The 24,352-nt window shown below is 38.2% G+C and overlaps 3 protein-coding genes across 4 annotated transcripts in view; 2 read left to right on the forward strand and 1 right to left on the reverse strand.

Annotated features, from left to right (window-relative positions):
* The first annotated feature begins 178 nt into the window (after nucleotides 1-178).
* Nucleotides 179-8,184, forward strand: alg1 (ALG1 chitobiosyldiphosphodolichol beta-mannosyltransferase). The gene is made up of 14 exons (XM_020604915.1): nucleotides 179-518; nucleotides 845-922; nucleotides 1,044-1,144; nucleotides 1,699-1,847; nucleotides 2,104-2,193; nucleotides 3,261-3,374; nucleotides 3,891-4,006; nucleotides 4,733-4,771; nucleotides 4,881-4,940; nucleotides 5,032-5,142; nucleotides 6,050-6,156; nucleotides 6,230-6,291; nucleotides 7,018-7,093; nucleotides 8,029-8,184. The coding sequence occupies exons 1-14, from the start codon at nucleotides 227-229 to the stop codon at nucleotides 8,158-8,160; spliced, it is 1,527 nt and encodes a 508-aa protein (XP_020460571.1). The 5' UTR covers nucleotides 179-226; the 3' UTR covers nucleotides 8,161-8,184.
* A 287-nt stretch (nucleotides 8,185-8,471) lies between these two features.
* Nucleotides 8,472-12,615, reverse strand: eef2kmt (eukaryotic elongation factor 2 lysine methyltransferase). The gene is made up of 8 exons (XM_020604936.1): nucleotides 12,440-12,615; nucleotides 12,079-12,141; nucleotides 11,906-11,986; nucleotides 11,412-11,513; nucleotides 10,101-10,234; nucleotides 9,686-9,930; nucleotides 9,159-9,296; nucleotides 8,472-8,592 (listed from the first exon to the last, which is right to left on the reverse strand). Exons 1-8 carry the CDS (start codon nucleotides 12,557-12,559, stop codon nucleotides 8,492-8,494), a joined length of 984 nt encoding a protein of 327 aa, XP_020460592.1. The 5' UTR covers nucleotides 12,560-12,615; the 3' UTR covers nucleotides 8,472-8,491.
* A 2,244-nt stretch (nucleotides 12,616-14,859) lies between these two features.
* The window catches only part of pigq (phosphatidylinositol glycan anchor biosynthesis, class Q), a 13,999-nt gene continuing 4,506 nt past the window's right edge, over nucleotides 14,860-24,352 (forward strand). The window contains exons 1-9 of one of the 2 annotated variants that reach the window (XM_020604933.1): nucleotides 14,860-14,980; nucleotides 16,002-16,200; nucleotides 16,482-16,668; nucleotides 16,889-17,103; nucleotides 17,656-17,852; nucleotides 18,777-18,908; nucleotides 19,149-19,269; nucleotides 20,566-20,692; nucleotides 20,902-21,055. In XM_020604933.1, the coding sequence (XP_020460589.1) occupies nucleotides 16,048-16,200; nucleotides 16,482-16,668; nucleotides 16,889-17,103; nucleotides 17,656-17,852; nucleotides 18,777-18,908; nucleotides 19,149-19,269; nucleotides 20,566-20,692; nucleotides 20,902-21,055 (1,286 nt within the window). In that variant the 5' untranslated portion in view covers nucleotides 14,860-14,980; nucleotides 16,002-16,047. Of the gene's footprint in view, nucleotides 14,981-15,331; nucleotides 15,401-16,001; nucleotides 16,201-16,481; nucleotides 16,669-16,888; nucleotides 17,104-17,655; nucleotides 17,853-18,776; nucleotides 18,909-19,148; nucleotides 19,270-20,565; nucleotides 20,693-20,901; nucleotides 21,056-24,352 lie in introns of those variants that run through there. The other variant, XM_020604934.1, reaches the window with a different exon arrangement.

A 24,352-nucleotide genomic window follows, 5' to 3' on the forward strand; every position in this document is an offset into this window, starting at 1 on the left:
AGCGAACTGTTGTTACCATTATATACACACACACACACACACATATATATATATATATATAAAGTTTTGATTGCTTTAATAAAAAAGTTTTCAAACCTGTAGAGATTCAAGGCATCCAAAATACAGTAATAAACCTGTATACATATATGAAGTTAACATAAACAGTGCGGTCCCTTTAAACTCGAAGCTCCTCCCCTAGCTCTCCTCCACGTCATCATAAACAAATATGGCGGTACATGGCACCGGGACGGCTTCTTTGATAGTGTTTGTGCTAGTTGTGGCTTTTTTGTCGTTCTTATATTTAACAGATTCATATGTCACATGGCCTCTCGTGGGCCTGAATGTTTTAACCGTGTTGTCCTTGCTGTGGTTGTGGAAGCTGAGGCAGCAGGACGGTGGGACGGAGCGGCGGGTTTGTGTCTTGGTGCTGGGGGACATCGGTCGCAGTCCTCGAATGCAGTACCACTCCTTGTCCCTCAGTAAACACGGTTATAATGTTACTTTTGTAGGGTTTTTAGGTAAGACTTCCGCACACAACAACAGACTCATCTTGCTTAAACGCACTTCAATCTACAAACCATATGATTAATGACTAACTACAGCCACATTATCTGAAGTTATTGGTAATTTTCAAGAAAAGTTAAAGTAATTTTGAAGATTCTCTTATGGCAAAATATACTCCTGTGCTTAGTATGAAGTACATTCATTGCATAAATGGGTAGCAAAATAAAAGGAGTGGAAATGGAAAACACAAAAAAAATGAACTAACAATCAGACACGTTCAAAAATGCCTTGTAATTTAATCTCTAAAAGTGTTGTTTTTGCTGAATTGTTCTTATTTCAGACACCAAACCCCATCAAGATGTCCTGAGACAGGAGAAAATCAGGATAGCCCCAATAGCAGAAGTGAAAGGGGTTCAAGGTAACTACGTTTGGGTTATACTCTGTTTTATGTTTGACATTCTGTTTTGCTCTGGATAATGAAAAATCTTAGAAAAGTGATTATATAGACTGCACAAAGTGCTGTGTTGCTTTTCTGGTAGGGCCAAAAATCCTCAAATATGTGACAAAGGTGATCGTACAGTCTCTGCAGCTTCTTCATGTGCTGCTGCGGATGGAGCTACAGTCTCATATCCTGATGCAGGTTTGGCTCATCTTGATTTCAGGATTCAAGAATAAGTATTAATAACTTTGTATGTACCTATAGATGGATGGACCTGTGAGCTAAATGGCCTATGCTAAGTTTTTCTAATGTTTTATACTGTGTACTGTTTTTTTAAGATACTTAATTGATTAATCAGTGAACAATATGAATGGAAACATCTTTTCCCATTGGTTTCCGATTCCTCTGTCTCACCTTTTTGGTGTTTTTGTAGACTGAATCATTTTTGGCTCTGGGAATGTTTGGTCATAATTTGTTAACATTTGATGGTCTATATTCTAAATCAGTACATACTGTTTGTAAAATAATGATCAGTATAATTAAGTGGTAATAGTTGTAGACCTGTTTGTCATTATTCCTTTTTATTTTAAAATCTACTGCGTTAACGGAGTGTACAGGAGGGACATTTTTCTTAACTCTCTCATAGACTGCTTATAGTTTCTTTAATACTGATTTTTCTAGGTTTCATGTGGCCAACTCAGCTGGTTTCCATGCCTACATCACTGTTACTATTATTAATGATGTCTGTGTACCAGAATCCTCCTGGATTACCCAACATCGCAGTGGCCTGGCTGGTGTGTGTCCTGCGAGGCAGCAGATTTATAATCGACTGGCATAACTATGGTTACACCATCATGGCCCTGAGCCACGGCCAAAGACACCCAGTGGTCCGACTGGCAAAGTGGTCAGTACTGCAGTATTGTGAGGCTTTTGGTGGCAGTTCACTGAACTTTTTGGAGATTGTTAATAGTGACTACAACAGCCAACATTGTCTGTGGTGGCTAATATTTTTTATGGCTGTTATGAGTTCTCTAATTTTCTACAGAGAAATGATAGTTTTGTGGTGTTCAGTCTTGGTATTTACTGTATATGGACTATAAAGATTTACATTTAACTCTCATTTCTGACAGTGATGATATGCTTTTATTCCTGTCTTCTAGGTATGAACACTTCTTTGGCCCTCTGGCAACTCGCAACCTGTGCGTTACCAACGCAATGAAGGACGACTTGCACAGAAACTGGGGCATCAAGTAGGATTTATTTTACGTTTGTTTTGTCATGTAGTTGTGTTACAGTATACATTCACCGGCCACTTTATTAGGTACACCCGTACAGTTGTATGCAGTTCAATACAACACTTAACATCTGTGTCCATGAAGCTCAAAATGTCTCAGGTTTTGGTGAAATTGTCATAAATATATAAATTTAATTATATGTTTATTATTGAGGTCACAGTTAAAGGTGGTGTTGTACTGGACTACATTTTATTCAGAGGTGTTCCTAATATTCTGACCCTCTCATATATGTAGCTGGGGAGGACAAAAATATAGTAGTCCAGTACAACACCGCCTTTAACTATGACCTCAATAATAATTCATGTGACTAGCCACTGTGCCTGTATAATCAGTGCTGATTGACCACTGTGGCAGAGAAAATTGTCTGAAATAGAAAATCTGGGAGACTGTTTTGTTAAACACACACAAGAGGGTGAGAGACAGGATGAGGCTGATAGAGAGTGACCAACTGTGGCCCACATTTTAATAGTTCAGACAATAAAAACAGTAGTGACAGCTGTAAATAATAGTGCAGAAAATTGAAAAGATGAAGAAAGTTACTTTACGCCTGTGCTCTATTCAGCACCACCACACAACGCGGATCCTGACTTGACTTTTAATGGCTCACAGAAGCTCCAGTCCACTGTGATATAAGCACATGCATGAGTATCCGTTAATACCCATTAGATATAGTAGGCAATAGTGACATTTGTCCCTGTGGTTTTGCTAATAGAAAGTTCATGGGGTTATTAAAATCATAACTATTCATTCTCTGGGGACAGTGGGTATCCATAACAAATTTCATGGCAGTGATATGTGTAAGTGGTGGACTGACAGAACAACTATTGCCAGACTCGGACTCTAGCAGCATGAAAATGAAATAAACTTTGAACTGAAATAATGAACTGGAAGATGAAAACCTTTGAAGATGTCCTTTGCTTGAATTATGCTTGAAATTGTAGCTACTATACCTTTCAATCCATTCGTCCTCATTAACACAAATGAGAAAAGTGAAGATTTGGGTCGACGTTGTTCGGTTGCAGGGCGACAACTCTGTACGACAGACCAGCCTCCATCTTCAGGGAGACTCCACTGAAGCTGCAGCATGAGCTCTTCATGAGACTGGCCAGCACTTATCCTCAGTTCCAGCACAGCGGGTGAGCAGTTAAAGAATAGAAAAACACCACAAAACCTTTTCTCACCATCCTGTTAACATGATGTCAAAGTATTTCAGCCACAAACTGTTCTTTAAAAAAGCACAAAGCATAACAGCAATGTTGTGCAGTTGATCGTTTTCTTTATCGTGAACATGTGGGTCTATCCTTACAAAATCATGTTTTGCTAATCCTTATTTAAAACCACAAAGCTTTATTGAAAAGATATTTGTCTAGACCTCAGTGTGTCCAAAGACCAGTACATGTTTGCCAAGTGGTGTGAGATGCGCAGAATATTTTTATTTTACAAATCTTAAATGCTGTTGTGGGTATAAATATTTATCTTAAAGTGTTGCAATAAGCTGATCGTAACGGGTTGAAATAAGCGGATACTGGGTAGGGAAAAATGTTTTTTTAATTGTTAAACATTTAGTTAAAGTACATTTTGGGGGGAAAGCCAGGCTTTCAGTGACTTGTATTATCATACTGGTTGCCTTGCTGACCTGCTGAGTTTTCCAGCTCTGAGGATGTGGAGCTGGAGAGGACGACCTTCTCAGTTCGTGACCTCTCTGATGGTACGGTGACCTTGAGGGCAGAGCGCCCGGCGCTGCTGCTCAGCAGCACCAGCTGGACAGGTCAGAGGAAAAGATGATACTCATTAAGATGAATGACTAAATCTAAACATGCATATACAGGCACATGCATTTTGTATATCATTTATACGAGCTATAGATCGCTTTCTGTGATAAATATGTTTTCCTTATGTAATATAGGATTATTTTTAACTGTAGAAGACAATAAATGCTGCCAATTCTCTGAAATTCTTGATTCTAACTTTTAGTAACTGGACAATTTAATTTGAGAGCCCCAATAAATGTAAAGACCAATAGTTTGAAGTATAAAGAGCTTTGAAAAGTAAATAGCAAAACAGTCGGTGGGAGAGAGCCACTAAACGCAGTGCAGCAAAGCAAAGTTCTCCCTGTTTATATTCTACGAGGCATAAGTGACTCAATCCATGCGGCACTGTGGGATCAGCATTGTGATGCAAAAAAGCATCAAGTGATTTGTTCACTTCCAGTGTGTTTTCACTGGTAGCCTTCACACCATGACCACAATCTGTGAATGTACAACTTCTCAGGTATTATTCCTAACAAGATGCATTTTGACTATTTTTATTTTTCATACGATTATTGCATTTTTAAAAATATTCTGATGACCATAGTTTTTTGTAGAAAAAGTACCCCGTCTAACCTCTGCATCAGACATTGTTTCATCAGTGTCCCCAAGTTGAGCAGGAGTCCTTAAACTTTTACACATAGTGACTTAAATGAATCTAACACACATCTGCTTTCTCTCCACAGAGGATGAAGATTTCTCCATTCTACTGAAGGCTCTTGAAGGTACAGCGGTTTTTAAACTGCTGCTATTTGCCTTCTGTTACACACGGAGCCTAAACTACAGCACTGTGTGTTGCATCACTTCTAATGCTACACCTGTTTCTCCCAACAGAGTATGAAGGCTTCATTAAAGAAGGAGCTTTGTTACCATCTTTAGTCTGTGTCATTACAGGTACACACCTCTGCTGCCTTACTGTAAATCATATATATGATTCTGAATAGGTTTTAGTTTTCAGTTTGTGTGTGTGTGTGTGTGAGCGCAGGTAAAGGTCCTCAAAAAGAACACTACAAGAAGCTGATTGACTCACTACACTTAGAACATGTGAAGATTTGTACTCCTTGGCTGGAGGCAGAAGACTATCCCGTCTTATTAGGTAAGACTGATACAAACGTTACATACTGCAGTTATTGTGTGCTTGTGTTTAGCCCCTTTCAGTGTGATGGAAAAATCCCTGTTTACCTGTACTAAACTGAACAGCCTTTAGTGAGTGTGAAATAAAGAGAATTGAGATAGATATGTGCATGGGAGTAGACCTTTCAAGGGCAGGTTACGCTACATCTTGTTGCTGTGCAGAAAAGCTGAAAGTTCATACATTCAGTGTGATAAAGTTCAACTCATTCTGATGTTACAGTTTAAAGCATAAAGAGTAAAACCAAAAATTGCTTCCACATCAGATATGCACCTGTAGTAACAACACTGACCTACAGTTACAGCGGCATAATCCTGCAGCAGCACACATGGTTAAATACAGAGACTATATGCATGTCCCGTTCGTTAGGTATCATCTCTTATGCACAACTACAGATAACGTCAGCACAGTAAACCATGAAACACCATCACCAGCCAACCACCACCCTGTCTTTTATGTTTTTACATTGCTATATATTGTAAAACAGCCAGCTTTTTTTTCTTATCTAACATATGATCAAAGGAATGTAAAATATTGTTCCATCAGGGATAGATGCTAATATTTTTAAGCACTGCCTCCATGGGCCATCAAGCACCTAAATTTGGTGGCTTAAATGTAAATGTATGTCAAAACAATGCAGAAAAGGCAGTGTAACACAACACGGGTTCTTCTGTAGCGACCGTGTTAGAGGTGACAGGTCCTTGGTAAACCTGTATTCTAGCAGCCCTGACATAACGGCAGCGAGCCTTCCCATTTGCAGTTTTTGTAGAATGCTGAGCCAAAAGGGAGCAAATTAATCAGGATGTTTGTGGAATGTTAAGGTTGCGTTATTGGTGACATGCAGTGGGTGTTATTAAATTTATTTAACCAGGTAATCTCACTGAGACACAGGGTCTCATTCTCAGTAGAGACCTGATAAAGCTCGGTGGCCACAGTGGACCATCTACTGGGGATATTTGGTGGCCCACTGTGGCCATGGTTTATGTCAAAGCCTGTTCATACAGTTAGTTTTCAACTTGAACTGTAAAAGACACCTCTGTTTGAATGACAGAAAGCCATCAGATCCTGTATGTTTGGCTGCTGCCTGCCTGTCTGTGCCATCCACTTCAACTGGTGAGCCCTGTACAGGAAAGGCAGGGCTGCCCAATTTAAATTTGACACACTTAAACTGACACAGTGACCTTTTCTGTCACCCAGATCTCAGAATTGTCTATGTTTACCTCCAATACTGGTAAAACAATAGCTAAACAGCTCAATCATCAGGATACTCTTTTTGTTTCATCTTTTGTACTAAGAGACAATGAATACTGCAGCCTCCAGCTATTTGTTGATCTTTAAATGCTTGGTCTTTGTTTTTTTGTTCATGCCTTTAGAATAGAAATGATAAAATTGTCTATTTTTGACTTTGATATTGCTGTATTGTTATTATGAATGAGTTGTATCAGATAGCTCAAAAATGAACATATCAGAAAAACCATAAAATTGTTTTTTAGTTTATGACAGGTTATTGTGTGCACAGCCAAAGAATTTTCTGGTCCGATTATTCCAAAATAAGATTAAAAATGTCTCTGAGATTCTCAGAGACATGTGATCATGTGGAAAAACTATCAGGGTCCTGGAGTTCTGTTGGAGGGGCATAACACAGTGTTTTGTGACTACATGAAGAGCTCATTCCTGTATAATATTGCCCATGATGACCCCTTGTTTTTTGCACAGAAAAATTCAAAAATAAAGTGACAAAAAAGAACAAACTGGCCTTTGGAAGCTGGAAAGGAAACTAAATAATCTGTAATACAAGTGTATATGAGTATCTACACTAACATAACTGTCTGTTCTCAGTTTACATGAGTTGGTGAAACACGAGGAGAATGGATTGATCTTCAGAGACTCTCAGGAGCTCGCTGAGCAGCTTAAGGTGAGAAACATCTGCCTAAGTATGCTGCTTTTTATGTCTTTAGAGTTTTATGTAACACATGAACATTTTAACCAAGAGACAAAGATTTGGTGCCTCACTTCAGATGGGCTTCATTATATTTATAAGGGACTGTGTAAAAACTATTAGATGTATCGCTTTTATGGATGTTAGTGATTACATTTTGTCGTTACCAACAGACTTTCCCATCTCCACAGGAATTGTCAAATGAAATTGCCTCATGTTATCACTTTTGGCCTAGATGAAATTTGAGTCTAATGTCAATGGACTTTTGGCCTACTAATGGCTTAGATGAAATTTGAGTCTAATGTCAATGCACATACATAGTCATCCACACTTTTTAAGTTCTTCTTCCACAGATGGCTTAGATCTGAACGTGTCAGTTAGACCTTCAACAATATGTCTTAAAAATCTAATTGTCTTATTAAAAGAGTAATGTATAGTGAGAGGAGGGATCGGACTTTAACAGTAAATAACATGGTTCAACTTTTACATTTTGACAGTCAGACATCTGATCTTAAACATACCAGGCTATATCTGACCAAATTCATATTTATTTTTGTTATTTAAACTCCTGGGCTGGGGTTAAAATATCACAGCGCATCTATAGAACTGTTGCCTGTGCATAGTAGTTCATTAAGTTCAAGTAAAAACAGTTTGACAGCTACTTATCTATAATTTTGAAACATTTGTTTGTCAATGTGCACACTGGAGGCTACTGTGAAAGTTGTTTTCAATATATCTCAGTTTAAATTACATGACACCAACTGCTGGGCTGTCGACCAGATATTGGACATGGCAGTAATTTCTGTCTGCCCTGTGTTTTGCACCCTCTTTTGAACATTTAAAATCCTTCTTGACCCACAACATCTGTTAAACCTTTTATGAGTAATAGTGATGTGGCTTTGTGTTTTCAGTCTCTCCTGTCAGAGTTTCCCAGTTCAGGTGGCAGACTGGGTTTGTTCAGGAGGAACCTCCGAGCCAACAGAGGACAGCGCTGGGATAAGAACTGGGACCAGAACGTCCTGCCTCTGTTCACTACTCTGTGATAAACACCAGGCTTTTAACAGACAGTACCAGAGCGTTCAGACTAGAGTACATGTAAGATCAGTGTCGTGATACCCTTTTAACTTCATTGTTAGCAGTGAAGTGTTTCAAACTGCCTGGATGATTTTCAGTTCTGTATTAACAAACCAACATAAACCAGCACATTCTTAACCAGGGGATAAACTTTTACAAAATGAAGCGCATCAGCTTCAGTGCCTTGTCCGCCTGTACAAAATGTTTCATTCCTGAGTTTATTTCCCATTTCAGAGCACTTGAAGAAACTTTGATATGATGTACAGTTGTAAATACAATCTTTATTGTGCTACAGTGGTGTCATCTGTACAGTTTAATCATTTCTATAGCGGAGATTCTGTTGTAAGGAAACACGTGGCTGACGGGTCCTGTGATCACATGATGGCTGATTTGCGCCTTTTCTGCCAAAACAAAACACAGTCAGTTTACTCATTTCAGCCAGAAAACTCTTCACAGCATCCTAAAGCCTCCATTTGTAGAAGAATGTACAAAGTTACAAGTAACTTCACGTTTGTTAAATCGAATTCTGCATTCATGCCATAGGAAAGATGTATGAATGCAGTTTTTCATATGTTCTTCATTATGAAGATTTACTGTATGACACAGCTGTGCCTGTGTGTTTTATATAGCGTATCTACAATAGTTCGACCATGTCAGACTGTGGCTAAACAGACAATACGTTAGTATAAATGTAATTGGCCTCAAACAACTTTTTTTTACATCCATGATGTTAGCTCATAGTTGGATTCAGCAAACTTAACTGCACAAACGTATCATAAATCTTTCCTTTCAGCTTGCTGACTGTTGCCTGTTAATGAAGAGGTGCACATTCAAATTGGCTATTTGTGCTGCTCCATTTGTGGTTAGGTTTATTCACAAAAATATCCCCCAAGAGTAAAAAATGTTTCACTCTGTGCAGCTTCAGTCTTGACATCTGGAACAGAACCTCCTCTTGGTGGGCTCTTACCTAGCTGCTGTTTAAAGCTGCGGTAAGTCTCTGGGTTTCTTATGGTGGAGCAGATGAGGATCTCAGCAGACAAACACCTCAGGACCTTGGACAGCAGCTTCACTAGACTTTCTACGATATCAGGGTCATAAACCACATCTGTAACACAGAAGGAAAAAAAAAAACAGGTTTCATCACTCGTACTGCTGAATGAGGCTGTATGTAAAGGAGTCAGGAGTTTCAAAAGTGAAATGAAATTAGGAATAACACTGGGGAAGAAAGATGCAAATTCAAATTTCATTACAATCTAGCAAGTATGCTTATGAGTATTCATGCACTATTATACATTTGCTACAATATAAACTGCTCTACAAATTTACACAGTTACACGTCTTGGGAACAAACTGAAAACGCAGTCCTCGATCAGCAACAGAAAATAGACTTGATAATGTAGAACAGCTAGCAACACTGGTATCCACTGTGTGTGTGTGCGCGCGCTGGTAACCCAGAGATTATGTCCTTCCTACAGGAAATAACACTAAACTGACCTGCAGCAATGACAGTGTCAGCCCCGATCTGTTTTATCTGTTCCTCTGTCGCTGCCGTCCAGTCCAGCTGTTCCACACTGACTGCAGAAGGCATCTGTTCAGTCAGAGTGTTCAGCTGGACATTGTCTCTCAGCTTCTGCAGGACTGTGGGGTGACAGTCACTGAAGATGAATCTTCTTGGGCCGCAGGAACGACAGATGGTGATACCAGTCAACCCCATGCCACTGCCCAGCTCCAGAACCATCCTGCAGATAAATTTTAAAACTGAGTGGTGGAAGTCACTCCCATTAGTGATAAAATCATTTAACACAGAATTGAAATCTAGTAAGGTCTGAGGCTTTTATACTGAATTCAATTATTTTTCCCTCAAGAATGAAGTTCTTCTGGTAGTACAGTAGTTTTAGGAGTTGGATACCTGCCTGTGAAGGCCTGCTGGTGATCCAGAGCCCACTCTGCCAGATAGAGGGCAGCCTCCCAGGTCACTAGGCCCGTGGTTCCTTCTGAGATTAAAGCAACATTTTCCACCAGGCTGACAGCATCACCAGAAGGCTGCACAGCACAAATCAAGATGTTACTGACAAGAGTGGTGTTTTTTTTTTTGTAAAGGTTTGTTAATGACAGAGAGGCAAAGACAGCAAGGAGGGCGAACTGTGATAAAGGTCCCTGGTCAGTCCCATACTGCGTACTAACTGTATACAGTTTGTACTAAAGTGCATCCTGATTGTTATAGTGCACTGATTTTATAGTTTGTGTGCAGAAACAATCAGTGTACTTGTTACTTGTTCTGTATACTTATTTACCTCTTGCTCAGTGTTAGCTTGGATTGGCTCCAGCCAGCCCTTCACCCTCTACAGGATTAACAGTATAGCTAATGAACTAAAAGGAAATAAAATATACAGGCCACCAAACATAAGACTGTGACTCGAACATCACAACCAAATAATGTCATGAATACAAAATAAAATGTTTTTCCTAAGGTAAATTATTATTAGTCTTTTTTTTGTTGTTCTTTGAAGAGCTGTCTCACCATCTGCAACTTTTTTTTAAAGTATAAGTCTGGTGATTTTCTATATTTTCCTTCTTTCCATTAAATCCCATGTGTATCCCACTAACAAGTTGTGTGTGTGTGTTATCAAAGTCTGATTTATCTTGTTCCTCTGTGCCACAGTTGTCCAAAACCTATTAAAAACACATAGTGAGCCACACTGATGGACTGAGTAACATGTTCCTTTATCACCATGAACACACACATACTGTAGTTTATTTTGGCTTAGTCCTACATATACCATCCTGCTGCCCTCACTAGAGTGCCAAATGTGGATTAATCCACAGCTGAAAATAGTCCCCAAGAGTTGCTCTATTTTCTCTTATTTCAAAAATACAGTGACCAACTGTTTGAGTAAATATCTAAGCCTTTGTAAAAAAAAAAAATGTGGGGTGTTTTTTAAGGTTTATGTCTTCAGTAAGAACAAATGGACTTAAACTCAGAGCTACAGACAATCTAACAGATTGTTGGTTTTGATCTGCACTTGGGATTTGTTGATAACAAAAATAAAGACTATTGCCAGTCTTTAAGAGAGACCAGTGAAGGTAACCTCTTTGGGAAGATACATCTCTATGATTCAACCACTTTTTATTAAGTTCAACTAATAAAAAACAAATACGATGGGCATCAAGACCACAAAGAGCCTGGTTTTAAACCCAGTGAGTGATGTGCATTTGGTACCATGAAGTAGCTCTTGTAGCTCTCAGTAGCCTCTTCAGCTCCCACCACCTCAGCCAGTGCATCATACAGCTCATCCAGAGGTTCACAGTCTGCAGCCTCCTGCTGTGGAAAAGTAACATGTTCCTCAGAAGAATCCGATTTGTGTTTTGTTACCAGGTTTTATGAAATTTTACAGACATTCATGGCTCCCAGGGAATGAATCCCATCAGCCTCAGCTCTAGGCTGAAAACTATTAGTTAAAGAATCAACTAGCTGATCATTACAAAAATAGCAAGCAGCCATTTTAATTAACTCCTAAATTAATAATGCATAAATGTTTTTAAAATCAGCACAGCTGAACTCTACCAGAAATTATTTTTCCCCATTATTAATACCCAATGACACAGTTCTTTCCTGGGAACTTTTAAGGCATCTTAGGAAATGATGTACCAGTCAAAAAGTGTTAACAGCATATCTTTCTAAATCTTGTTTAGATAACAGCTGAGACCACCAACCCGTTTGATGAGCTCAGAGAGGAACAACCTTCTGTATCTGACTGATGGTGGAAACTTTCTGCACAGTGAGTGAAGACATGTCTGAAAACAACAAGATACATAACCCATAAATTTATTGGGACTGTGTTAAGAGGGCTACATGATGACAGGCGTGTGTGTGCAGGTGCTCTTACCTGTTTCAGGATATCTGAAATTAATTCTAATGATTTGTTGCCTTTAATGTCTTCTTCTAGAAACTATAAAAATAGAAATTGTTAGTCAGGGTCTGATCCCACTATTTTGACATTCTCTTAGAATTACACATTTCTTAGTATGTTATCTTTAGTCTTGGGATACAAATTTCTGATTTCAGACTTCGTTCTGAAAAAATTCTTACAAAAATTATCACAAAATAATTCTCTAACTTGTGAAAAAATAATGAGTCACATTTTGTCAATGAGCATCTCCTCCGCTGAGCTGACACAACAAACAAACAATAGTTTTTGAGTCAAGTCTGGCGCAGCTCTCTCCATACAGGATGTTATAGCTACTCACAGTCCATGGAAATGAAGCCAGACGACTCATAGCGAAAAAAGAAACCTGGAAATTCCTTAAAATTGCCGTACTTTCGACTGTAGTTTGGTCCGAAATTTGATCCTGCCCTAAATACTCCATCTTCTAAGTGTTAATCATTATTATTCTATACTTCTTCTTCTTCTCCTTCCTTCTCCTTCTTCTTCTTCGTTGATTTTATGACAGTTGGCAACCAACAAAATTGTGTATTACCGCCACCAACTGGATAGGAGTGTGGATCGGGAATCTTAACTACTCTTTCCTAAATCTAATAAACGTTTAAGACGATTAGAATCATTTCCGTATTTGATAGAATAACTTAAATTCTCTCTATCAATTTCGTTTTCCTTAAATACAGAAACAGACGTTTTTTGTAAAATATCACACAAATTAAACACCACCTTTATAGTGGTGGTAAATTCTGAATCATTTCCCTTCTGTCAGCCTCATCTTATGTGCAGTATAACATAACATGAATCACATCTTCCAGTAAGATGTTTACCCATTTTAAATAATGTATTATTTAGTCCTGTATCACCAAACTGTTGTTTCTTCTCTCCTACTTCTCCCCATGCTCCTTGCTGCACATACTTTTCATTATTTCAATATTCTATCTAGTAAAACATCAAGTTGGCTCTCTGAATGGTTATATTTCAAGCTGGTTAATAGCGCACTTGAATCAGAACAGATCACTGCTCTCAGAGGTCTCACCTCTTCAATCCACTGTAATGTTGTCAAAACTGCCAGCAGCATCTAGTATAAACTGTTACCCCATCACTAATTCTATTCCAACTCTGATATTCAATCCTGGTATATGGAACCCTGCTTTATTATCTGAACTTTCTGATGCACCTGTATATACTGTATTTTAAGATCAAAACAAAAGTCAATCATAAATGCTGTCAAATGTACACTTCTAGCACAAGGCCCTCATGTTTGTTTACTTCCTGATTTCCCATATTCTATGTGATCATCTCTCCCTAGATCTTCTAGGAATTGTAGTTTATTATTTAAATTAGTATATCAACCATGGATGTAAAATTAGAATGCTTTAATAATTGTTAACAATTAAATATTAACTAATAAACGTTTTTAAACAGCACAAAATTAAAAAGAAAATACCTGAACTTAAATGATGTAAACCAAAAAAATAAAATTGTCCTCTTATGTAAGAACATTTTTAGTTGCAGAAAAGCATGGAAGTAGCAACGTACTGGAACTGGATTGATAATAGATAAACAAATTAAAAATTAGGCTATGCTATATTTATAAGAACAAAACATAGCTTTAGCAAATGATAAATAATGCACAAATTACAGCTTAAGCTCCAGCTCTATCACTGTGACTATAAGTTTTTACCTTAAAGGAGTTGAATGCTGTTAATCTATTAAAAATCGACAGAATGTTTTTGATGTAGTCCAGTGAAAGTTTTCATCCCGCTCTTTTCTTGCTGTGTCACTGTAGAAGAAGATAAATGTCTTTACAGTTGGGCCAACTCCTTATTCACCCACAACTTTGACAGCAGCAGCACACAAACAGAGCATTTGCTGGTGAGTTACAAGCATTATTTCAGTTTCATTTAACTTTAACTTCTCATTAGAAAACGGGAGGATAGCCAACTTGATCATTCTTATATTATGCATAAAAGCTATACAATAGCCTAGGCTTGCATCCAAATAAAATATTTTAATTACAACTTGTTTATCATTCAATATGGTCACTGCAGCAAATCTACAGTAACTAAAGCCCATTGTTTTAAAATAAAATCCAAAACTTTAACAAACACATTTATGAATTAGGCTAATAAATAAATAAGAACTGTCTACATTCTATAAGGTGACAATTAGGATCAAAGTAACTACAGTGACCTTTGTAAACAAGAACATAGATGGATGTAAAATTTTGTCCACAAATAGTAATGATTAATGCAGTACAGATAAATGCAACACTAGCATTTACCTAAGAGTTTTAATTCAGGTTCATATGTGAACACCCATGAAAAATAAGCCATTGTGTTTGTATTTTGATCATTGCGTTCCTGTTATCACAGCAAAGAACTGCAAAATTGTGTTGAATTTAAAACATACTGTTAATGACAGTATCCATATTAGCATCAACATGTACGTTAATTAGTGTTATAAATAACAATATTAACATCAGTATTGGTCCCAACTGTGTGGTGTTGTTTATTTAAAATTTTCTGCCCTGAACATAAGTGTACACTAACCTGTAGAATTAAACTAACATAGTCTAAAACACATTTAAGAGAGTATAATTTTTTTTTTGTTTTTTTTTTTTAATTGTGGGTTTCGCTAAACGCATTTCCTAAAAGTATTGGGTTGGGACTTTTTAGAATTGAACGACATGGACATTTTGATTAAAGGACCACACGTGAATGCGTGTTTCTCACCGGAGCACTTAATGTAATGGACTGTCAACAAAGAATATGGCGGCGGTTTGTACGTAGTTGATTCAACTCAACGTGACAAATGCAAGGTGAACGCATACATTGGCCTTAAAAAGGTAAATGAACTATTTTATACACTCACATCTTGTACTTATACTGTCGTTGCATTGGTTATCTCTCCATTTCAGGCAAGTAATTAGATTTAAAATTGAAAACTGGACGAGTAAGCTTGAGGATAGGGTCATTCAATGTTAGTTTTTCATGTGAGTGTAGACATATTTATCGTATTCTATCAGTAATACCCCACTTGTGTTTTACGATAGCTAACACTACAGCTACCGTTCACCTACTTTCCTGTGCTAGCTTGCCATTTGACGTTACTGTCATTAAAATCGATCTAATCCTGCCCCGGCTTTCTTTGTATGTTGTCACTACAACACGTTCCAAATTCATTGAAGGGCAAAAAGGAGGGCAACCGTCCAATCCCGCTGCATTTCGTTCGTTCGTTCTTCAGACTCTACTCAAAAATTGGGAAAGTTAGTATTTTGCTTTTCGTTGCATCTCTCCATAAACACACTCTTTGTTTAATATTAAGGATTCGGCATATTTATTTTATTACAATTCATTTTATTTAATTTTATATACTTGTACACATTTTATATACTTGTACAACATAGTATGTATAGTTGTCAAACGGTCCTCAGATATGTATATTTACTGACATTTCCTGGTACTCTATATTTAAGCATTCATGGGTGACGCTTGACTCCTTACCTCCCTTTTTGCATTTATTTCAGTTTAATCTTTATTATTTTAAATCTTTTTGAAGTTTTCTGTCAGCCATCAAGCTTATACAGCAGCCTCCGTTTGGATGTCAACACGTATTTGTTGTTCTGCAAGTGTAATTTAAACTATGATTTGTAAGCATCTTATGATGGCTCAAGATTTCTTTTCAGATTCTTTACAGTTATTAATGCACTTTATTGTTTATTCCAGGAAGTGGTCATTTCTACTCTACAACTTTAATCATAACAGTACAAAATTTTAGGTGGTTGTGGATGAAATATTCAAGAACTTTATTTGTCTTTTATTGTGGTATTGCTATTTGTACTTGAATACACTCTTCATCTCTCTCAGACCATCAGAGCTGCCCAGAGGCTGAACACCGAGCTGCAGTGAAGTCATGGTGCTGAAGATCTTCTTCCCACAGTGCTGTAACCGGGCTGACAGCGGGCTGCTGGTCGGCCGCTGGATCACTGGTCATGACTCGGCTGTGGTGTTGGCTGTCATCCACTACCCATTCATCCCCGGACAGGTCAAACAGTACCTCCAGCAGGTCAGTGCATCAACAGGACAGGCCTTGTGTGTTCTCTCATGTCTGGATGAGGGTTTAATTTAGCCCTGCTTTGTGCCTCTCGTGTATTATTATTATGTTCCTGTCAAAGATCTAAGCATTGGATTAAAAAAAAATCAATATCTGATAATATCTAAAAAAAATCGCTGATATTCTGGAAGTATTTTTAGAAACCCCAGAAACTCTTCTAGGTATCATCTGCTCACAATTAAAACCTCTTCCTCCTCACTCACTGCCTGACCCTCCATCCCTCATTCTCCTAGGTGCAGGCTCAGAGCGGAGTGGAACTGTCAGTGCTGGGCTCATGGAGTTTACCCACAGAGAGTCAGGAGGGCATGGAGAGCTTCCTCAGAGACCTCAGCACCATCTTTCCCCAGGAACGCTGGCTGCAGGTTAGCCGCCAGATAGGCAAGACAGGCTTCAACTGTGATGTCCTCAATCCAGCTCAGAGTAAGTCTTTCAGCATGATGTTTACACAGTAGTCCTGCAGAGTTCTGCTGGGTGGGTTTACAACAGACTGACACATCCAATTTTAAATTCTTATTTATTACCATTATTTAATAACATATTACTCTGAATCATTAAAAACCCATGGAGAATTTTCTGTTTGTGGTTTTTAATAAAGAAAGCTGTCATGAGTTGAAAATGAATTAATCTTTGTCGTGACCAGATGGACGAGCGGCTCAGCGGGAGGCAAAAAAGAAAAAGGGTGAGGAGGATGAGAAGAGTGATGGCTATGCTGGACATAAGGGAAACAACAATGAGGAGGAGGAGAAGGTGATCTTTATCCACTACGAGCAGAGAAATGTGATGCTGTCGCAGCTTCACCCCATTGAGAACGGAGTTTCTGACCCCAAAACTGATGCACCGTCAGAACTGAGACAGGTAGAAGAATCGGGTGACCCAAAAAAAAAAAACATAAGTTGTAGCTCTTATTATAATACCTGTTGGCTGATTTTAATCATATAAGTAATATAAATGAAAGTTTGTTGTCTGGAGGTTGTAAGGATTATTTTAATTTGTGCTCTGCCTGTGCAGTTTTCACATTGAGCTTTATTCTTTATTCACCATCAGCAAGTGCCATTATTTTATTTTTACTAAGGTATCAGATCTCTGTGTACAGTGTATAGCTACACTCTTACTTTTGGTTATTTTGTATATAAACTGTTCACTTACTTGTTTAGCTTCCCATTTTATGTAAATGATCAAAATAGTTCTTTACACATATTAAACCAACTTTTTACCACTTTATACTAAACTTTATGTGTGAGGAGCTTGTGGAGGAAATTTGCAGCTTTTGACTTTTGCAGGAAACTATTCAAGTACAATGTTAATATGTCGCTAGGGCATGTACAGAGTAAAGCCAATGTGTGAAAGGTTACCGGTCAGTGTAGATGTGTGGTCACCATAACATGTTGCTTCTCTCTTCTGGCCCAGATGTTCCAGACGGTCGCCAGCAGCCAGCCTCTGTTCTTTCTGGATAAATACGATGATGGGCCACTGAAGTTGACTCACTGGCAGTCAGAAGGTCGAGAGGCCAGCATCATCGCAGAGCTGTTTAAACAGGCTTCTGTACCGCTCTGCCGGCTCATCAGCTGGCTGCTCTCCATATGGGTGTGGGTTTGTAACATCTGGTGAGTGGGAGGGAAACTAAAACAATTACTCAGTTAATAGATCTCTCAGTTAACAAAAAATTAATCAGCAACTATGTTGATGATTGATTTTCTTTTTTCCAGCAAAAATGACAAACATTATCTTTTCCATTGTGAGGATTCACTGCTTTTCTTTGTTTTATGTCATAGCAAATTAAATATCTGTGATGACGATTTTCACTATTACTAATTTATCAATCTGCTGATAAATTAATAATGAAAATAATAGGTAGTTACTGCCTTCAAAATAACTTTAGTTGCAATGCACACTTTTATTGGGAACGTCTGGATGATTTTTGATGCTATACACATTTTGAGGTTTCTGACTGCTTATTTGAATTTTATGCTTTCCAAGATGGAAAACCTCTGAATCAGATCATCAGGTGTTGAGACAAAGAATAAGAAGAGTCATGTTGAGATCAGTAGAAAAAAAAACATCTTGAGACTGAGTCAATCCAGAGGTCTAAATCCATAACTATAACTGCAAGACATTGAAACTCTCCTGAAGTGATGCATGTAGTGTGGAAGTAGCAAATAAAATGCACACGTATTGAGCAGCAAACTTGTAAGCTGATTGGTGAAAACTAATCAAAACTAATCATTTTGTATTGAAAGGAGAGCACAGCTGGTAATTTGTGCTATAAATTTGACCATTTATATTTTAAGTACAGTATTTACATGTATAATGAGAAAGTGTTTCTTATTGAACTGCTACTAAAAATGATGAGTTCAAATATTATGTCACACTCGTGTTAGATCTAGATGTAGCTCTAATCAGTTTTAGAACAGGTACATTATGTAAAAGGTACAGAGGATGAGAATGACTCAGCCATATGGGATTTGTATCTTCACTCATATCCAGACACTGTAAGACACCAGACTGTCATTATTATGTTTCATCTCCAGGGTCTTCAGTCTTTACCCGTTGCGCTTCCTGGCCAGTAAACTGTCAACATGTGTCCAGCTCAGCTACAGGACTGAACACATGAAGACGCTCAGCTCACCAAAACCAGCCACTGACCACACAGATTTCATGAGGTGGGTATATGGAAAAACACAAGTTTGTTTGCTGTGTTTGTGGTTCTTCTGTGTGCAGCTTTTGATAAGGTGAATAAAGGGGTGTTTCTATAAGAGCAGCATGTTGTACACCAGCGGTGAGCATAGACTCTGGCACAAGTAGAGATGAAGTTGTCTCCCTGTACTCTGCTGTAATTGTGACAGCAGTGGTTCACCTCTGGTTTTACTTGTTATTGTCACATGTCTTTTTTTTGTCTTTAGGAAAGCCACTATTATGGTGTCCTTCCTGGTGGATGTGGCTCTTGGTGTCTTGCTCATCTTGTGGCTCTACAGAGACAACCACATCCCCATGTTAGCCAACGCACTTGTACCAGCAGCTGATGTAAGTAAGTGTGTGTGTGTGTACTTGTATGGCTATTTTTGTGAGGACCAGTTTTAGTTTTAGACCTTGGAAGTGAGGAGAACTTTGGGGAAAAAAGACATTTGATAGTGTGTGTTAGGGTTAGGCATTTAGATATGATGGGGGTAGGGAATGCTTTGAGTACTTTAAATAACCAGGGAACAGATAATTGGGTAGAAAAAATAATAATAATAAAAACATAATAAAATAATTACATCGTTATCTCCTGATAAGGATCTCAAAACATAAATATTAGTGCCACAACATAACTCATTATGTCAAAATAATTAGATATTTATAGTGTTGTCAAACACTTTGCTGTGAATCCAAAAACAAATTTAAGTTTAGGGATTCATATTGTAACTATGATCATGTCAAGTACTGTAACTTCTACATCTTTATTTTGGTATGTAGTTACAAAGGCAAGTAGAAGTATGTGAATGCTTTGGAATGACCTGTTTTCCCACATCACCTGGTTATCAAGTGTGATCTGATCTGCTTCTAAATATAGACAAACACAGTGAATTTAAGATAATCCCAAGGAAACAATTATAATCTCCCGTGTCTTTACTGTACACACCCATTAAACATTCACAGTACTGGTAGTAAAAGTAAGTGAACATTTGGCTTTAATAAGTGGTTGAACCTTTGGGCAGTGGTGGTCTAAAGGTTAGAGAGCTTGTTCTCGGTGGGCTGCCAGTTCAGTCCCCAGACCAATAGGATTAAAGCTGGGTGAGACAGATGGTAAAGTAGCACTTTGCCCACCATCATTAACACTAGTGTTGTGCCCTTGAGCAAGGCTGGGCAGCTTCCAGGTGTGAATGTAAACAGGGCATCCCAGAAAAAGAGAGGTGGCCCCTCAGTGGACCTACCCTGAAAAAGTAAAGGTTAAAGAAACTCCTTGGCGGCAGTAACCTCAAACAAGTGCTTAGCTTAGCTGGGTGCCCACAGTAGCTAGTGCTAAATCATCTCCATCTTGTTTGTTTGTCTCTGCTGATGAAATCTGAACTCTGAGATTTCTTTGTAACTCTTTCCAGCTTCATGCAAAGCAGAAATTTTTGATCATAGGTCTTCTTAGTGCTCATTCTTGTGAGGCAGCAGATACTTTTTGTTAACAGACAACTCAAAATATTTGTGTGAGTGATTTAATGATGTATGAATCATCCAAATACATTGCAAATAGAATACATCAAGTGATTTTTAACCAAGTGGATTTAGTATAAAAAGATGTTTCCTTTTCCAAACATTCAGCTTCTGTATTTTTTTTTTTTTCTGAAGCATGTGGCTAAAGAGTTGGAAGAGCTGCTGCAATGGCTGATGGGAGCTCCTGCAGGGCTAAAGATGAACCGGGCCCTGGACCAGGTTCTGGGCCGCTTCTTCCTCTACCACATTCACCTCTGGATCAGTGAGTCAGAGCACAAAGCACACAAACAACATGCACCTTAACTGCTTTATTCTGTGCTTGTTTAGTGGGCCCTGAAGGGCTTCAACAGTAATGCCACCCCACAATATGAAATGTTGGACAAAACAACCCATGTACAAAATCCTCACCTTAGTGTTTTATAAGCCTGTTCTGATCAGACCTTCATTTTAATGTATGATGTTTCCTTCCAGGCTATATCCGCCTGATGTCCCCCTTCATCGAGGGCATCCTCTGGTATGGAGGTCTGTCAGCCTGCTTCGGTCTGACCTTTGCCCTCTCGTTGTTTTCTGACATGGTGGCCCTGCTCACCTTCCACATCTACTGCTTCTACGTCTATGGAGCCAGGTGAGACCTTAGAGTTTTTGCTTCAAGTAATGACACTGCATTTCAGAAATGCAGTCCCTTTTTTTTCCATTTATGAAAGAAACAGACTACAGACAGTTGTACATAACATATTACTAGTGTGCGCCCCCCACACACATACAGTTTTCATTATTGTATATTTTGATGACAGCACTCCTAAAGTGGGTAATGTGGACTTAATCATGGAACAGTTTGAAACTGTGTATATATGATGCTTCTGTACTCCTTCTGTCACATATTGACATGTGATTAACGTGTTTGGATGCTCACAGACTATCTGACTCCAGCTTTAGCCTTGTAGCCCCCTCTACAGCTTCAGGCCAGGGTCCTGTGTGAATACTGAATACTGGAGAATAGCCAGTGATGGCTAACACAGTTGCTGTGTTCTGACTTCATACTGAAAATTGGTTTACATTATGTAGTACATACTAATCTCTATAGTCTACTGTTTTCTACTTGGCATTTCAGTAATCAACTCACCAGGTTTGTAGAGTTTTATTCTAACAGGAAACAATACAATATGTGTGTCATCACACATCAGTCAAATTACTAGTTTGGCGGCGTGCCACTGCATATTAAACTAAAACATAGCAAAATGTTTTTTCCATTGAATTAATATTTTTTTGGTGGATATATTGAACTGAAAATGTACCTTTGATGACCTGCAGAGGGCAGCTTTTTACAACTTTTTGCTCTCCCACAACTCTAGTAATGACATTTAAATTACAGTCCCTTATTGATTTATACATCAGAGTCATTGTGGGAGTAGAGCGGAAGTGGGGGCACATGAGGACCATGATGTGTCCACTGTTTGTAGTGGGCAGGAACATTGGAAAGCGATCATCGGCTGGGGTTTAATGACAGTCTGACCTAAGATTCTGATATTTTTTCCTGTGTGATTTTAACTGAATTTAGTGTTAGATGAAAGATCACACAATCAGCTAAAACAATAGGAGGCATCTTCTGGGAATGGTGAATATCCATTACAGGTTTCCTAGCAACTTGACAAGTAGTTGTTTTTAACTTTATACTTGTGTGGACTGAAGTGATGGATGAACAAACCAGCTGCCTTTATTGCCATAATTAGGCCCTGCCATTAATTGGCCTTCTGTTATATTATTAATTGTATCAGAAATAATTAAATCAGCATTTCAGTATATTGTTATATAAGATTTTACAGTACAAGATGAATAAATTGTAATTTTAGACCTGATCAGTCTAAGCAAACTTTGTCTTAATACATACAATAATTACATTCACTGGGTGATGAAAACAAAACACAGCAGTCCTATGGTTTATTATTATCATTAATATGTTGTATGCCTGAATCCGACTTGCAGAGCCGGATGTTTTGTTTTAATGTATGGTTACATAACTGGGTGAAATGGATGTAAAACTGATGTAGTGCCTCAGCCACTGCACACACTGTTCTCCCACTCGTCAACAGCGTGCTCCACATGTTTGCTCTCCCTGTGCTCATGGGACAGGACAGTAAGAAATCCCAAAGATAATTAGCTGCTGGACTCCTCACGCAGTGAGATTAAAAACTGAAGGAGCCATGACGGCAAAGAATTGAAACTGTGACACCACAGAGAGGATGACATTTTTTGTTTTCAGACACATTTGTTAACAGTTGTTGGTTTGTTTGCAGTGAAACTTGGTGCAGGTGTTCTTTTTGCCCAAAGGAGGTCCCAGTAACTTGTTGATTCCTGGACCTTTCCTTTAGCATGTCAAAGTTTTCACTTCAACAGGAAAACATTTCGACATGGCTACGTGATAGATTGCCATGGAATTTTTCACAGACATTTATGGCTCCCACATGATGAATCTCTCTCTGCATTTCCTGTCACTCTCTGCTCTTAAAAAAATGCCAAAAATAACAATCTTAAAAAAAGCACCCCTGTGCCTAAGTACAGTCTCATAGAACTGCTAACATGACTTCGTTTTTAAATGCTCCTCTACTGTATAGTCCAGTAGAACAACCCCAAAAGTAGTTTCTACTTCAGGAAAAAATATTTTAAAATGTCTTAGCTCACTGATGCACTCACTGGACTCAGAAAGGCACGACAGTAATTTAAAACATGTCATCAGGTCCTTAAGTCAGCTTAATGCTTTTGTAAAAGTATTTCCTGTGAATCTCAATGACATGTAAAGCCATGTCAAGAATGCCATCACTGGAAAGTTTCTTTCTGGGAAATTAATAGAAAAGTTGGGTCATATTATAATTCTTAATATTCGTAAATCATGGCCGTTAATTTGATTTGTGGTGGAAGTCTGAACACTGATAACAGTCTTGCTTGTTGGAGGAGAAAGGACTGATTAAATTATGTATATGCTCTAAAGATAACTTAGCTCCCTTGCCTGTGGTGCATAATGAAATATTACCCACTTTCCTTGTTACATATTTATTCTCTACCAGCTCTTTGAAAATAGTCTAGTGTGTGTGTTGAAATTCGGTTTGAGAGCTTTTGTCAGAGGGACTTATTAAATCTGCGTGTTGGGACCTAAAAATACTTTCTGCTATGACCACAACTCACTGTCTACACAAGAGGATATGAATAAAACGTGCATTATTACACCTCTGAGTTCACTTTAGAAAGCCTTTCCACCTGTCTTTATGCAGGGGTACTGTAGGAGAAATAGGATATAGCATCTAGACTTTGACTAATAACCTTTTCTGAAAACTGATGTTTTTTTTAAGGTTCAAGCTTACGATAGTTTTTGTGGCCAATTTTTAAACGAGTTACTAACCCCAGTACTAAACTCCCTGCCTTATCTGCTGCCAGTGATTCACTGTTTAACCTTTCACTGTGATATGTGGCTAAAGATAAGACCTGCTACAGAGAGTGAGGAAGGATGAAAGTTAGATTTGTTAGTGTTGAAACAGCAAATGCAGGTGTATGCCACCGTACCATAAGATTAAGTTATACCTGTTCAGTGTGGTGACAGAGATGGCTGTCTTGTAATGATGAGTTGTAAGGGAAACTGTGCAGTAAAGTTTTATGTTTGTTATTATTATCCTTTTCCATTTTGTATTTTCTTTTTTCTTTTTAACTGTGAAAGCAGTGAGAGAAATATGAAGAAATGTATGCAGGGAAAAGTACAAGTATGTAGAGTAAATATATAAAAATAGATTGCTAAGTGCTGAGTATTGATGGTGAAAGAGTTTTTCTGGTTGAAGACTTGTCCTTCAGTTCAACCTTCTGATGTAATCACAGAGCAAATTGTGCTCTGAAATCCATACTGATGAAATATTATTGCTGCTCAGTATTTAACTCT

Source organism: Monopterus albus, unplaced genomic scaffold, assembly GCF_001952655.1.
Source record: "Monopterus albus unplaced genomic scaffold, M_albus_1.0 scaffold68.1, whole genome shotgun sequence".
NCBI classification, from domain to species: domain Eukaryota; kingdom Metazoa; phylum Chordata; class Actinopteri; order Synbranchiformes; family Synbranchidae; genus Monopterus; species Monopterus albus.

Bases quoted from the DNA above. Each gene is read 5' to 3' on its own strand.
- alg1 (XM_020604915.1), top strand. From the start codon at position 227: ATGGCGGTACATGGCACCGGGACGGCTTCTTTGATAGTGTTTGTGCTA. The intron at 923-1,043 runs GTAACTACGTTT...CTTTTCTGGTAG, and splicing joins AGAAGTGAAAGGGGTTCAAG to GGCCAAAAATCCTCAAATAT. The intron at 6,292-7,017 runs GTGAGCCCTGTA...GTCTGTTCTCAG, and splicing joins TGTGCCATCCACTTCAACTG to TTTACATGAGTTGGTGAAAC.
- eef2kmt (XM_020604936.1), bottom strand. From the start codon at position 12,559: ATGGAGTATTTAGGGCAGGATCAAATTTCGGACCAAACTACAGTCGAA. The intron at 12,142-12,439 runs GTGAGTAGCTAT...CTATTTTTATAG, and splicing joins TGGCTTCATTTCCATGGACT to TTTCTAGAAGAAGACATTAA. The intron at 9,297-9,685 runs GTCAGTTTAGTG...TCTGTGTTACAG, and splicing joins TGACACTGTCATTGCTGCAG to ATGTGGTTTATGACCCTGAT.